At 39.9% G+C, this 15,032-nt stretch overlaps 1 protein-coding gene across 1 annotated transcript in view; it reads left to right on the top strand.

Annotated features, from left to right (window-relative positions):
* The window catches only part of LOC125892183 (deoxynucleoside triphosphate triphosphohydrolase SAMHD1-like), a 33,230-nt gene extending 18,204 nt beyond the window's left edge, over positions 1-15,026 (top strand). Inside the window, exons 14-25 of the mRNA XM_049581998.1 lie at positions 1,249-1,385; positions 2,338-2,389; positions 3,512-3,663; positions 4,621-4,663; positions 8,155-8,291; positions 8,696-8,747; positions 9,047-9,183; positions 10,606-10,686; positions 10,841-10,945; positions 11,078-11,205; positions 12,669-12,717; positions 13,423-15,026. Of these exons, the coding sequence (XP_049437955.1) occupies positions 1,249-1,385; positions 2,338-2,389; positions 3,512-3,663; positions 4,621-4,663; positions 8,155-8,291; positions 8,696-8,747; positions 9,047-9,183; positions 10,606-10,686; positions 10,841-10,945; positions 11,078-11,205; positions 12,669-12,717; positions 13,423-13,467 (1,118 nt within the window). The 3' untranslated portion in view covers positions 13,468-15,026. The remainder of the gene's footprint in view (positions 1-1,248; positions 1,386-2,337; positions 2,390-3,511; positions 3,664-4,620; positions 4,664-8,154; positions 8,292-8,695; positions 8,748-9,046; positions 9,184-10,605; positions 10,687-10,840; positions 10,946-11,077; positions 11,206-12,668; positions 12,718-13,422) is intronic.
* The last annotated feature ends 6 nt before the right edge of the window (positions 15,027-15,032 follow it).

Below are 15,032 nucleotides of genomic sequence, written 5' to 3'. Positions count from 1 at the left end.
ACGCTGCTTGCAGCTTTAATTAAGCCTGTTCTTTCTGTTAACATAGTCTGTTGGTTTGGTAATCTGAGCCTTAAAAACTAGAGCAAGATCACTGGTGTTACTTTAAATAACCTCCAGCATCTGTATGAAGAGAGGGTCACCTCTAAAGCTCGGTCTATGGTCTCAGACTCTCAACATCCCCTCCATGTTGAGTTTAAGATGCTTCCATCAGGGTGGAGATTTTGTCTCCCTAAATGTAGCACTCAGCGTTACAAATCATCCTTTGTTCCGTCTGCGATAGCTTATCTTAACCAGCAGTGACCAGTAGTTGTCTATGATTTATCCCTGACAGTGTGTGATTCTGGATTCTGTATGTTGTGTATTTGTACTGTCTGTTTTATTTTAATTGTGACTACTCTCTGAATCCCAAATTGCCCTCCCAGTGACATTTCAGTTTTACCTTACCTTACCTTATGGTATAGCCAGCAAAAACTATTCATTGGTAACATTTTAATATGAAAAATACCCACATCAAATTATGAGATTCAAATCCATTCCTGCTATTTAAAAATCATTGCTTGTTCAGAGAAGTAATCTGATTTGTGACATGACAGGATGGCTGTCTTTGGCCTCATCCATTGTGCTTCACAGCTTGACAATTTAAGAATTTAACACTGAGACTGATATACACAAGGAGGGGCACAAATACCTGACACTTGACAATCACTCTTCTTGTTCTTGGGAACTTCAGGGACCTCAATATTTAAAGATTTACACACACAAGAGTCATGACCACGTCTCTCATATGGTAGTAGCCAGCTAGTTAGCAGGACATGCTAATAATTGCAGGTACATTAAACACTCTGTTTAATCTCTTCCTTACACTTTTACACTTGTGTTATTGGTTAAAGGCTAAAGGAAGACACAACCCTCCAAACTATAAATGCACAGTAATGCTCTCCCTATAGCCCTATGCACATTGCTTCAGCACATGAAGAAATCCTAAACTTGCTGAGCCTAGTTACCATTGCTCAGCTATAAATGGACTATGGGGTTTAGCAAATGGTCAGTTGAGAACAGTAGCAATTTGCTAAAGATTCATCTTTTTGTTTTTTCATTGTTAACAACAAACAAATGAAGCAGAATTAATTTTATCACATGTTTATATTGTTAAATTTTTAGGTATGCGTCTCAGTTTATGATGTCATTTGTTTATTTCTGAAACACTATGAATGATATTGACCTTGTCTTTGGTTTATTTTTACTCAGCTGAAGAGGTTGTGATTGAAAAAATGCTCAACTCTTCCTCTGAGAAGCTGGCTAAGTGGAGGCGGGAACTACACAAGATCATCTCTAAAATCCTCCCCAATCTTCTGAGGGAAGAGAACTCTGAGAAACCCACCCAGGTATGCATCAGTGTCTTTGCGTGTCTGTAGCATCACATTTCTGTTCGACACATTAGGTTTTTCACTGAAGCTATGAGGACACTTAATATTATGAGAGCAGATTTTGTTGTAACAAAGCTGAATGTTGCGCCGCTTTTGTGGTTGATAAGTGCAGATTGCTTGTTTCTGGTGCCTCTTTCATTTTATATTGCCTCTCTGGGTGTTGCGCCTGGATTTCACATGAACTACAACAAATTCCTGCCAGTCATAATTTCTAGAAATAGAATTTAGAGGATTTGATAGCAGTGTAAGCAAAATCATGGGACCAAATGCCACTTAGACTACATACATACCAAGCCAGCATTTTTTAAAAACACAGTATTTCTGTGTGAAAATGACTTGTGTCCACACATTTGCTATTTGTTTTCATAGAGACCTCTGCCCACAGTGAAACTGTAACAAAACAAACAGCTAAATGGCTTCATCCTCTTTTTAGTTGGCAAACAACTTAACTGCACATCACAGGCAACATCTGGTAAGGTGTGGGACAGAAACTAGGCCTGACAAGTCATTATTTTATGGTTGAAACATTGTCTGATGAAATCAAGATGATAAAGTTGTCCTGTGAACTTCCATACAGCCCCCGCCTGTGACTGGGCTACAGACACAGCTGGTTACTCTGCAGAGTGCCAGCCCATTGAACCTGCTTTCAGTTACCTCCTGCCTCCTGTGACAACCTATTTTAATACAGCCAATACAGCTGCTGTCATCTACATATGTATTTGGTGTTATAATGTTTATACATGAAGGAAAAGTTTGTTTTTGCAGTCAGAAAAACTGTGTAGTAGTGTGGACAGAGAGCTGAAACCAAGAAACAAAGATGCGTTTTGTTTTTTTTTATTGTTGTCAAGATTGAATAAATCTCAAATCTTTTGTCCCTCCCACTTCTCACCCTTTTTCTTCCCGTCCTTAGGAGCAGATTGATCGTTGGACAAAGAAATTGATTGCGGTGTCCAAAAAGGATGGTAACAAAATCCCCCCACCTGCACCTCTAAATCACACTGATAAACAAGCAATATCTTGTAGATTTGATTTGTACAGAAAACAAAGTCTAAAAATCACAAGTTTCAGTTTTACAAGTGGCGGCAATGATGCACTTACAAAGGCAGGGGAGTAGAGGACTGCAAGCTGGTAAACAGGGATGTAAACAATGCAGGTTTAAACTTTTAAGAAAAGGTAGATTTGGCACATTTGTGAGAGCACATGGATACACACAGTGAGTTTTTGATAACACTGAATGTAAACAGAACTTTTGTTTGTTTACAATGAAACTCCACAGGGCACCTGGGACTATGTAGTTGAGAACAATGGTATAGCCAGCAAAAACTATTCATCGGTAACATTTTAATATGAAAAATACCCACATCAAATTATGAGATTCAAATCCATTCCTGCTATTTAAAAATCATTGCTTGTTCAGAGAAGTAATCTGATTTGTAACATGACAGGATTGCTGTCTTTGGCCTCATCCATTGTGCTTCACAGCTTGACAATTTAAGAATTTAACACTGAGACTGATACACACAAGGAGGGGCACAAATACCTGACACTTGACAATCACTCTTCTTGTTCTTGGGAACTTCAGGGACCTCAATATTTAAAGATTTACACACACAAGAGTCATGACCACATCTCTCATATGGTAGTAGCCAGCTAGTTAGCAGGACATGCTAATAATTGCAGGTACATTAAACACTCTGTTTAATCTCTTCCTTACACTTTTACACTTGTGTTATTGGTTAAAGGCTAAAGGAAGACACAACCCTCCAAACTATAAATGCAGAGTAATGCTCTCCCTATAGCCCTATGCACATTGCTTCAGCACATGAAGAAATCCTAAACTTGCTGAGCCTAGTTACCATTGCTCAGCTATAAATGGCCTATGGGGTTTAGCAAATGGTCAGTTGAGAACAGTAGCAATTTGCTAAAGATTCATCTTTTTGTTTTTCATTGTTAACAACAAACGAATGAAGTAGAATTAATTTTATCACATGTTTATATTGTTAAATTTTTAGGTATGCATCTCAGTTTATGATGTCATTTGTTTATTTGTGAAACACTATGAATAATATTGACCTTGTCTTTAGGTTCTTTTTACTCAACTAAAGAGGCTGTGATTCAAGACTTGCTCAACTCTTCCTCTGCGGATCTGGCTGAGTCGAGGGAGTACCTACACAAGATCATCTCTAAAAAACTCTCCAAGTTTTGGAGCAAACCAAACTCTGAGAAACCCACCCAGGTATGCATCAGTGTCTTTGCGTGTCTGTATAGCATCACATTTCTGTTCGACACATTAGGTTTTTCACTGAAGCTATGAGGACACTTAATATTATGAGAGCAGATTTTGTTGTAACAAAGCTGAATGTTGCGCCGCTTTTGTGGTTGATAAGTGCAGATTGCTTGTTTCTGGTGCCTCTTTCATTTTATATTGCCTCTCTGGGTGTTGCGCCTGGATTTCACATGAACTACAACAAATTCCTACCAGTCATAATTTCTAGAAATACAATTTAGAGGATTTGATAACAGTGTAAGCAAAATCATGGGACCAAATGCCACTTAGACTACATACATACCAAGCCAGCATTTTTTAAAAACACAGTATTTCTGTGTGAAAATGACTTGTGTCCACACATTTGCTATTTGTTTTCATAGAGACCTCTGCCCACAGTGAAACTGTAACAAAACAAACAGCTAAATGGCTTCATCCTCTTTTAGTTGGCAAACAACTTAACTGCACATCACAGGCAACATCTGGTAAGGTGTGGGACAGAAACCAGGCCTGACAAGTCATTATTTTATGGTTGAAACATTGTCTGATGAAATCAAGATGATAAAGTTGTCCTGTGAACTTCCATACAGCCCCTGCCTGTGACTGGGCTACAGACACAGCTGGTTACTCTGCAGAGTGCCAGCCCATTGAACCTGCTTTCAGTTACCTCCTGCCTCCTGTGACAACCTATTTTAATACAGCCAATACAGCTGCTGTCATCTACATATGTATCTGGTGTTTTAATGTTTATACATGAAGGAAAAGCTTGTTTTTGCAGTCAGAAAAACTGTGTAGTAGTGTGGACAGAGAGCTGAAACCAAGAAACAAAGATACGGTTTTTTTTTATTTTTTTACTGTTGTCAAGATCGAATAAATCTCAAATCTTTTGTCCCTCCCACTTCTCACCCCTTTTCTTCCCTTTCTCAGGAGCAGATTAATCATTGGAGAGACAAGTTGGCTGAACTGGATGGTAACAAAATCCTCCCACCTGCACCTCTAAATTAGCCTGAGTGTCAGACTGAAGCTCCCACAACCTTCAGTCTGACATCGCCTCCATTGAAGGCGATTTACAAGGGGGAGGGAATTAGATTTTTCCCTAACCAATCAGTAGAGATCAAGGACTCACCCAGAATCTGACGTCATTAGTATCCATGCCTCAGGGGTGCCGAAAACAAGTGAGCATTGCCCGTTTAAAATGTCTCCATCGTCGTGCACGCCCAGCTGCATCACCGTTAAATCCAGATTAGCAGCTTCCTTAATTTGGTCCTCCATTAACGCGAGTAGTGACGAAATACCTCAATAGCATCGTTAATGTGGTCTGTAGGATCTGTAGCGGTTGCCATTGTTGCTGTCCTCACCAGTTACTCACTGGTGCACAGCTTGACATCAGCTTGGCGTTGATTGGCTAATCACTAGACCCCCGGCGTTCATTGGTCTGTCCAGCGTTTGGACGAGATAAATCGCAAATTCATTGCAGTATGCCAGACCAGAGATGCAAGCCTACTCAGTTGAGTGGGCGGGGTCTATGGTCTGGAACCAGGCTACCTCTAAATCACACTGATAAACATGCGATATCTTGTAGGTTTGATTTGCATCAAAGTCTAAAAATCACAAGTTTCAGTTTTAGGAGTGGCGGCAATGATGCACTTACAAAGGCAGGGAAGTAGAAGACTGCAAGCTGGTAAACAGGGACGTACACAATGCAGGTTTAAACTTTTAAGAAAAGGTGGATTTGGCACATTTGTGAGAGCACATGGATACACACAGTGAGTTTTTGATAATACTGAATGTAAACAGAACTTTTGTTTGTTTACGAGGAAACTCCACAGGCAACCTGATCTCAAGCAGCTATTAAGTCTGTTATTTCTTTTAATATAGTCTGTTGGTTTGGTAATCTGAGCCTTAAAAACTAGAACAAGATCACTGGTGTTACTTTAAATAACCTCCAGCATCTGTGTGAAGAGAGGGTCACCTCTAAAGCTTGGTCTATGGTCTCAGACTCTCAACATCCCCTCCATGTTAATAATAATAATACATTTTATTTGTAAGGCACTTTACATTATAAGATAATCTCAAAGTGCTGCAATACAATTCATAAAAACAACAATAAAATTCAGCTCAAGTAGACTGTTTTAAAAAGGTGGGTTTTCAAGCCATGTTTATAAGTGTCCAAAGACTGCGGTGCCCTCAGGTGCTCTGGTAGGGCATTCCACAGACGGGGAACTGCAGAGCTGAAAGCCTGATCCCCCATGGTGTGGAGCTTGGTCCTGGGGGTTTTTAGGTGGTAGGTGCAGGAGGAGCAGAGGGAGCGTGATGATGTCTGAGGAGTGAGGAGGTCTTTAAGATAGGAGGGGGCAGTTCCATGGACACATTGGTGGGTGAGAAGGGAGACCTTGTATTCAATACAGAGTGAGACGGGAAGCCAGTGGAGTGATGTGAGGATGGGAGTGATGTGATTGAATTTTTGCACCCTCATCAGGACCCTAGCAGCACTGGTCTGTATGTATTGGAGCTTTTGAATGCTCTTGCTAGGGATCCCAATGAGGAGTGCATTGCAATAGTCCAGCCTGGAGGAGACGAAGGCGTGGACCAGCTTTTCTGCATCTAACAGAGAGAGTGATGGACGGAGTTTGGTGATGTTCCTGAGGTGGTAAAATTAGGTCTTACAGAGTTGTTGGATGTGGGAGTTGAAAGTGAGGTGAGGATCCATTTTTACACCAAGATTGGTGACGACTGGAGATAGTGGAATGTCTTGACCAGAGAAGGTGATGCTAGTGATGGTGGAAGTTCAGACCTGGTGGGGAGTGCCGACTAGGATGGCCTCAGTCTTGGAGCTGTTTAGCTGAAGAAAGTTGAGCTTCATCCACGCCTTTATCTCCTCCAGGCAGGTGACGAGGGTGGCAGATGGCAGGGGTGCAGAGTGGCTGGGGTCGGCTTTCAGATAGAGCTGCGTGTCGTCTGCATAGCCGTGGTATGACAGCCCATGCCTGTTGATGATGTGACCAAGTGGAAGCAGATATAGTGTGAAAAGGGTTGGTCCTAGCACCGGGCCCTGGGGAACACCGCAGGTGATGATGTGGGTCTCTGATTTAGCCTTTTCCAAGGCAACGTGTTCAGTCCTCCCAGTGAGATAGGAGAAGAACCAGTTGTGGATGAAGTTGGAGAGGCCGATGGTGTGAAGACGGTGCAACAGGATGTTGTGGTCAACGGTGTCAAAAGTGGCGGACAAGTCCAGGAGAATCAGAAGGGAGGGGAACCGGCGTCAGCCGTCATCAGCAGGTCGTTGGTCACCCTAACCAGTGATGTTTCTGTGCTGTGACCATGCCGGAAACCAGACTGAAATGTTTCATAAAGACAGTTAATTTTGAGATAGCTATGGAGTTGAGCAGCCACTACTTTTTTTGAGTTTAAGATGCTTCCATCAGGGTGGAGATTTTGTCTCCCTAAATGTAGCACTCAGCGTTACAAATCATCCTTTGTTTCGTCTGCGATAGCTTATCTTAACCAGTGGTGATCAGTAGTTGTCTATGATTTATCCCTGACAGTGTGTGATTCTGGATTCTGTATGTTGTGTATTTGTACTGTCTGTTTTATTTTAATTGTGACTACTCTCTGAATCCCAAATTGCCCTCCCAGTGACATTTCAGTTTTACCTTACCTTACCTTATGGTATAGCCAGCAAAAACTATTCATCGGTAACATTTTAATATGAAAAATACCCACATCAAATTATGAGATTCAAATCCATTCCTGCTATTTAAAAATCATTGCTTGTTCAGAGAAGTAATCTGATTTGCAACATGACAGGATGGCTGTCTTTGGCCTCATCCATTGTGCTTCACAGCTTGACAATTTAAGAATTTAACACTGAGACTGATACACACAAGGAGGGGCACAAATACCTGACACTTGACAATCACTCTTCTTGTTCTTGGGAACTTCAGGGACCTCAATATTTAAAGATTTACACACACAAGAGTCATGACCACGTCTCTCATATGGTAGTAGCCAGCTAGTTAGCAGGACATGCTAATAATTGCAGGTACATTAAACACTCTGTTTAATCTCTTCCTTACACTTTTACACTTGTGTTATTGGTTAAAGGCTAAAGGAAGACACAACCCTCCAAACTATAAATGCACAGTAATGCTCTCCCTATAGCCCTATGCACATTGCTTCAGCACATGGAGAAATCCTAAACTTGCTGAGCCTAGTTACCGTTGCTCAGCTATAAATGGACTATAGGGTTTAGCAAATGGGCAGTTGAGAACAGTAGCAATTTGCTAAAGATTCATCTTTTTGTTTTTCATTGTTAACAACAAACGAATGAAGCAGAATTAATTTTATCACATGTTTATATTGTTAAATTTTTAGGTATGCGTCTCAGTTTATGATGTCATTTGTTTATTTGTGAAACACTATGAATGATATTGACCTTGTCTTTGGTTTATTTTTACTCAGCTGAAGAGGTTGTGATTGAAAAAATGCTCAACTCTTCCTCTGAGAAGCTGGCTAAGTGGAGGCGGGAACTACACAAGATCATCTCTAAAATCCTCCCCAATCTTCTGAGGGAAGAGAACTCTGAGAAACCCACCCAGGTATGCATCAGTGTCTTTGCGTGTCTGTAGCATCACATTTCTGTTCGACACATTAGGTTTTTCACTGAAGCTATGAGGACACTTAATATTATGAGAGCAGATTTTTGTTGTAACAAAGCTGAATGTTGCGCCACTTTTGTAGTTGATAAGTACAGATTGCTTGTTTCTGGTGCCTCTTTCATTTTATATTGCCTCTCTGGGTGTTGCGCCTGGATTTCACATGAACTACAACAAATTCCTGCCAGTCATAATTTCTAGAAATAGAATTTAGAGGATTTGATAGCAGTGTAAGCAAAATCATGGGACCAAATGCCACTTAGATGCGTTTTTACTGTTGTCAAGATCAAATAAATCTCAAATCTTTTGTCCCTCCCACTTCTCACCCTTTTTCCTCCCTTTCTAAGGAGCAGTTTGATCGTTGGAGAAAGGAACTGGCTCTGGAGAACAAAAAGGATGGTAACAAAATCCTCCCACCTGCACCTCTAAATCACACTGATAAACAAGCAATATCTTGTAGATTTGATTTGTACAAAGATCAAAGTCTAAAAATGACAAGTTTCAGTGGACTGCAAGCTGGTAAATGAGGACGTTAAACAATGCTCACATCATTTATTTAACGTTAATAAAAATTATATTGGAAAATTAGTTGCTTTGATTAATGTCCATGAACATAGAAAAAAAAATCCTTGAAAATATACTTGCAAGCCCTTGGATTTCATTTTGTAATGTCTGTATGAACCCTGCTGTTTGTTCAGAAACTGTGGTTGAAGAAATACTCAACTCGTCCTACCCCCGGCTGGCTGAAGCATGTTGGATTCTACACAAGATCATCTCTCGAAAACACTACAGGTTTCTAGGTGAAATCCAGGACCCAGATCCAAACCAAACCGAGGTGTGCAGCAATGTTTTTGTGCGCCAGTGTTTCATTACACTTCTCAATCAATCAATCAACTTTATTTGTAGAGCGCTTTTCCTGCACGGACATGCAACACAAAGTGCTTTACAGGATTAAAAGCAATTAACACAATTAAAGAAAGAAAAACAATTACAAAGAAAGAAAGCCCCTCCCTCTCACCCTTCATACTAGACACACACACACACACACACACACACACACACACACACACACACACACACACACACACACACCAAAAATAGGTAGGTAGGTTTTCTTTTTATTGTTTTAGTTACAGGTGGAGCTACTAAGTCCAGAGTTGACTTCAATTTACTGTTAAAATTATCAACGATAAAATCACAAGGTGCAGGTAAAATTTCAGCAGGAGTGCAGGAGAGTAAAATCCCAATAAAATTTGCAGCCACTTCAGAAGTTAGATAGCGCCTCCTCACTGTTCTCACCGGGGCCTCCTCCTGGTTAAAACTGTTTGACATAATATTTTTAATTGTAGCCATGATAACACTTGAAACTGCTATCTGCTCCATCTCAAAGTCCAATTCACAGACGATATTACGCTAATAATATCACAGCACAAGCACATCATACAGTTTTACAGCTGAGTGCAATTTACCTTTTTTTGCATCTGATTGGAGTTATCCATGTGGCAAAGTATAAATGTTGTCTATAGCACAGTAGGCAGAAGAACAGCGGAGAGAAAAAGAAAACTGACATTTTTTAGCTACGGGTCCCGACTTAAAAGATGCAGAAGCATTCCTCATAACTTAAGGGAAGAAACTGAAATGTGGCAGAGAGAAACTGTTTTTGGGATTTAATATCTCAGTCAGTTAGTGCGCTTATGTCACCACTGACTCTCTGAAGATGCTAGCAAGACAGTAACAATTTTAAAATTTGTAACTGTGTGTGGCTATTAGCTCTGATCTTTGTGAATTGGACTTGAAATGAGGCTTGTTCACATAAAACAGGGTCAATTTTGTTTTTGCACCAAATGTATGCATATTACCTAATTGAGATTCATGCAAATAGCACAGGATCACCCAGACATGATTTGCTTGGCAGCACAGTTAGAGGTGCATCTCGCCTTTGCAGGTGCTTCGAGAATTCTTTTTGTGTTATTGTGTCTTATTACATCATCATTATGTGAAGCTCCTTTTTCCACAGTGAAATATTTATATTAAGATTTATACACACTGAATAAAGTATATGGAAAAGAATCCGTGGTTTTGGGGTGAGAAAAACGCTGGCTGTTTCAGAGTGGACAGAGCCAAAACCACAAAACAAATATGTGCTTTTTAAATTTAACTTTCTAATGTGGATGTACTCCTATTGTGTCATTGTGAAAGAATATATTTCAAATCTCTTGCTCCTACCACTTCTCTTCTTTTCTCCTCCCTCCCTAAGCTGACGGAGGCTGCTAGGAAAAAGGAAGAGGCTGAAGCCCTTCAGGGGGGCGGGCTGAAAGCAGAGGACTTTGAAGTTTTAGTGAGTTTTTGGTCTAATTATTTTTATTTCGCTTTTCTTTCATTCCTGGGTTTTGATGATTATCATGTAATTTGAAAGATGTTGTCTAACTCTGTTGTGACATCATTTACTTGTGAATATTAAATCAGGTCTCTGTCTTTCCCTTCTCTTTCAGTTCATTTCTATGGATTATGGGATGAAAGATGATGACCCAATCAATCAAATGGGTTTCTATAGAAAGGACGACCCTTCCAAAGCAACCAAGATTTTCAAAGAGCAGGTCAGAATGAAAACAATGGCAGCAGCAATTTTAATCTTAGTCATTTGTTGCATGCATTTGTGTGTATTTCCTCATAAGGCAGCCTCTGTTATGTCATTTTTTTCAAATTTATGCTGCTGTCATTTTTTTCAGGTTTCCAAGCTTCTCCCAACATGCTTTTCTGAGACGCTGATCAGGGTTTACTGTAAGAAGACCGATGAAACTAGTCTGAAGGCTGCCAAGGAACAGTTTGCCAAGTGGCGCCAAAACAAATGCCCCAGGTAATATTCACATGTAGGCTGTTAAATATAGAAAAGTACTGTGTGGGGCCCTCAGGCTTGAGGTTCTACTAAATGACAGTGATACTATAGTCTGTACTACATGAGGTGTATTAGGATGGGCACATGAGCAGGGAAGGTGCAATTATTTATGTTACATCTTGTCAGAGCTCCAAGATCTGAATGCAGTTCAGTTGCTCTCTGATCTTGGATCTGGAGTTAGTGCCATGTAGGCCTGCTGCTAATGACTTTTTTCACATTGACTAATTGACTAAAATAGTTTGGTCTATGATGTAACAGCTTCCTTAAGCCCAAGCTGACATTTTCATATAGCTCGATTTTTCCAACAGTCCAAAATTCTTTCAACAGAAGCTGGACCTGAGAAATGTTTGGCATTTTTGCTTCAAAAATGAATGGCTCATCGTTTAGCGAAACAAATTATGGTAAAATATGCAAGTGGCTGCTAGATTTGCTTCACTCACCAGTCAAAACAACGGTGGTAATCTATTGAGCGGCTGGTAGAGCTTGGAATCCACCAGCCACAGAGGCAGGTGGACAAAAATTTAACTTTCAACCTGAGCTCCAGTGCAGTCCGCAATACAGTACAGTACAGTACAGTACAGTGGGGCCTGAGGTGGGCCAGAACAATCCGGAACAATCCGTGTTTCAGCAGCTTGGATTGATAAGTTAATACTTCTTAATGGCAGTTTCATACATAATGATATAAAGCGAGATAATTTTTCGTGCGCTTCAGCCTGGCGTTCGTGCTAGCTGATGCCATCGAGACACTCAACAAATCAGACAGTGATGTCACCGCACAGTCCTGCCCCCAAACTTAACGCTCATCCTTTTCATGTGTGCAGATGTCAGTATTTAGCTAGCTACAAAATGGGAGCAAGCATAAACTGAGGTGAATTTTCCTGAAGTGATAGGTCAGGCACTCGACTATTTCTTACACTTATTAGCACAAAGATTTTATTTAACTTTGCTCATACTTACTTTTGTGATAAATTTGTCATTAATGGCCGGTATGTGTCATGTGATTTGTCTTTTAGCGTGGTGACTTTTTTTTTTTTTTTTTAAAACAGTCTTTATTTTGAAAAACAAACAAACAAACAAACAAAAACCACATACCCATTCAGAAATGACCAGTATCAGTATCTGTGTTGGTATTGTTAAAACTGTGACATATTGAATTACAAAAGTTTGGTATCGCCCATCCCTAGGCCCTGCTAAGGGGGTTTCTGATGGACATCGCAAGCAGCACTTGCCACAGACAGCCGGGGGACACTAATTATAGTCTAGTTCAACTGTGCTGGCAATGACTGTCACAAACCCCTTACAAGGTCCCTCCTCCCCTGGTCCGTCTGCACTCCCTGTCAGCATCATATCATGAGAAGCATGAAGTGTCCTCATGTTAGAAAGTACATTATTAATGTTAATGTGTGATAACTTCTCTTTCAAAGATGGAGCAACGGAAGCACAGAAGAGGAGGACGACAGAAGATCCGCACAGGTAAGAATGTTCAGATAAAGTGGAGGAAATTTAAAGCTTACATAAGTAATGTAATTCTTTCATGATCTTTTTTTTTATCAAGCAGTGGATATGCACATAATATTTTGTTATCAGGTTAAATAATGATGTTAAAACAACGAATGAATGATAATCATTTTTGAGTTATTCAGAGTCTGTGTGAGAATACTGGATAGTTAGAACAAACGCAGGCTATGTAACTGTGTAGTTTGCAGTATTGTGGTAAAGTTCACAGTAATGGACTAATGTGGCCTGGTGCAGGACAGGCTTTGGTATCCATGCTCACTGTTAGCTTAGGTCAAGGGTAGCAGTCATCAATTTGAATTTAAGCTGATGACGCTCTTTAGTATCACTTGCCAAATTGCATGTTGATGCTGTGGCTAAGGTTTGGAAAGCAGCCCTGACTAAATGATAGCCCATGTAAACTCTGCTGATATATTGTAGAATGCAGCCCAGAGCCACAGCAGCCTTAAAAGAAGGTCAGAGGATCATAAAGCCTGTTGAAAGAGTTTGGCAGTTATTTTGAGATGAATCATTTTTCCCCACTACACTGCTCCTATGGATTTGGGGGCTTCCCCACCAGGCCAAACCCACTTTAACCCCTGAGTACAGAGCCCTGCTTGATGATGAAGTACATATCTGCTCATGTTAATATTAATGCATTTCTCTGTCTTTTTTTACATGCAGGGGGAAGGCCAAGAAATGCAAGTGCTAATCCCAGAGGGAGAATAAGTTTTGGCAGATGGAAATTAAAACAAGAAGGCAAACACTCCTTGATACTCACTGGTTTATTATGATTTACTACCAACATGTGTACTGGAGTGAAAGTGAACACATAATCTGAGTTTTAGGGACATGACATATTTAAAGGTGTTTGGTTTTGATGTTAATCATGTGAATTAATGTGGTAATCAGATCAGATATTAGTTTGACTTTGAGTGATTTTTGATTAGAGGTTGTTTTTGGTGTTGTGGTTGCAACTTGGTCATTTTACTGTATCTTTGCTCATACTGCATTTATCATTACTTTTCATTTACTGTTCATCTTTTAATTTGTTTGTGAAATGTCTCTGATATTGTTTGCATCTTTTATTTGGGTTCCAAGTCCAAAGGGCTGAAAGACACATTCAATTTTCTCTCATGACTGGAAGTTTGGTGCAAATCTTGTTCAACAAATAAGATCCCAATAAGCCAAACTGGGGCGCCATAATTTAAGGTAAAAAATTTTGAAGAAAAATCCCCTATACCATAAGTCTGACTTACATGGAACTTGGCACAGACATCTATCTGCCTGACTACATTTTCAATATTTTTTAAACCTATTTATGACATCTCCTCCTAAACTGTAGGTCCAATTTGTACAACTAACCAATAGACTTTGAGTGGGCGTGGCTTAGCACAGAAATAGGCCAATCATTATGGCACTTTAAGGAATGTCAGCGCAGGTACCTGAAACATACCCTGAAAGTCTCATTCAAATCGAGCACTAGAGGGCGCTACAAATGCAGACTAGATTTACTGCCCTGCAGTTGTCTCTGCTAACCAGTCAAGTCTGGCTTTCATCCATGTCTCTGCAGACTGTATATGTAGCCGTAGACAATGTTTCAAATATGGAGATGCAAAGAAGCTATTTTAAAAGGTGGACGCTTCACACACATCTTCAGTCTTTTAAAACTGGCTCTTGGGAAGCACTTTGTGTTTAATCTGTCAGTATGAAATAAGATAATTAGGATTACTATTATGATGACATTATATATCACTATTTCTCACTGTAGTCATACCTTAAAGCTCACTTTGCTTTCTTTGATGTAACCATCGTTGTGTTTTGCTAATGGTGTGAAAATGTATCAGATTCTTAATATGTGATGGGTCTGTAAAGAGAAACCTGCCAAAGGCTATTAGAGCCTTTCAACTGTATTCCTATTAACATGGGTTGATAACAGATTATGCCTGTCTGTTTGAAATAAAACTCTTTTTCCCTCGTCATTGTGCAGTTTCACTTCTCCAACTCCAGATGACATCATACATTGGTGTTTTTCAGCTGATGATTATGTGTCTGCTAAATGTTTCAACAATGTGTCGTCAAAGAAAAACCTTTTGTGGACAAATTGTTAAATGCTGTATAAGCAAAAAAAGCCTCAAGGATGTTAATGAAAAAATAAAATCTTTCACTGCTGTAAATTTAGTGCTTTAAGTGTTAGGGAGTGTTTAAAATTCAATTAGATATACTATACTGTAGAACTTCATTTAATAGCCCAGGCTACTATTTGCTTAAATCATTGAAGTCAACAGGCCTAT

The sequence above is a fragment of the Epinephelus fuscoguttatus genome, linkage group LG7 (genome assembly GCF_011397635.1).
Source record: "Epinephelus fuscoguttatus linkage group LG7, E.fuscoguttatus.final_Chr_v1".
Classification (NCBI taxonomy): Eukaryota; Metazoa; Chordata; class Actinopteri; order Perciformes; family Serranidae; genus Epinephelus; species Epinephelus fuscoguttatus.
This window is presented reverse-complemented; position numbering and strand designations above follow the sequence as displayed.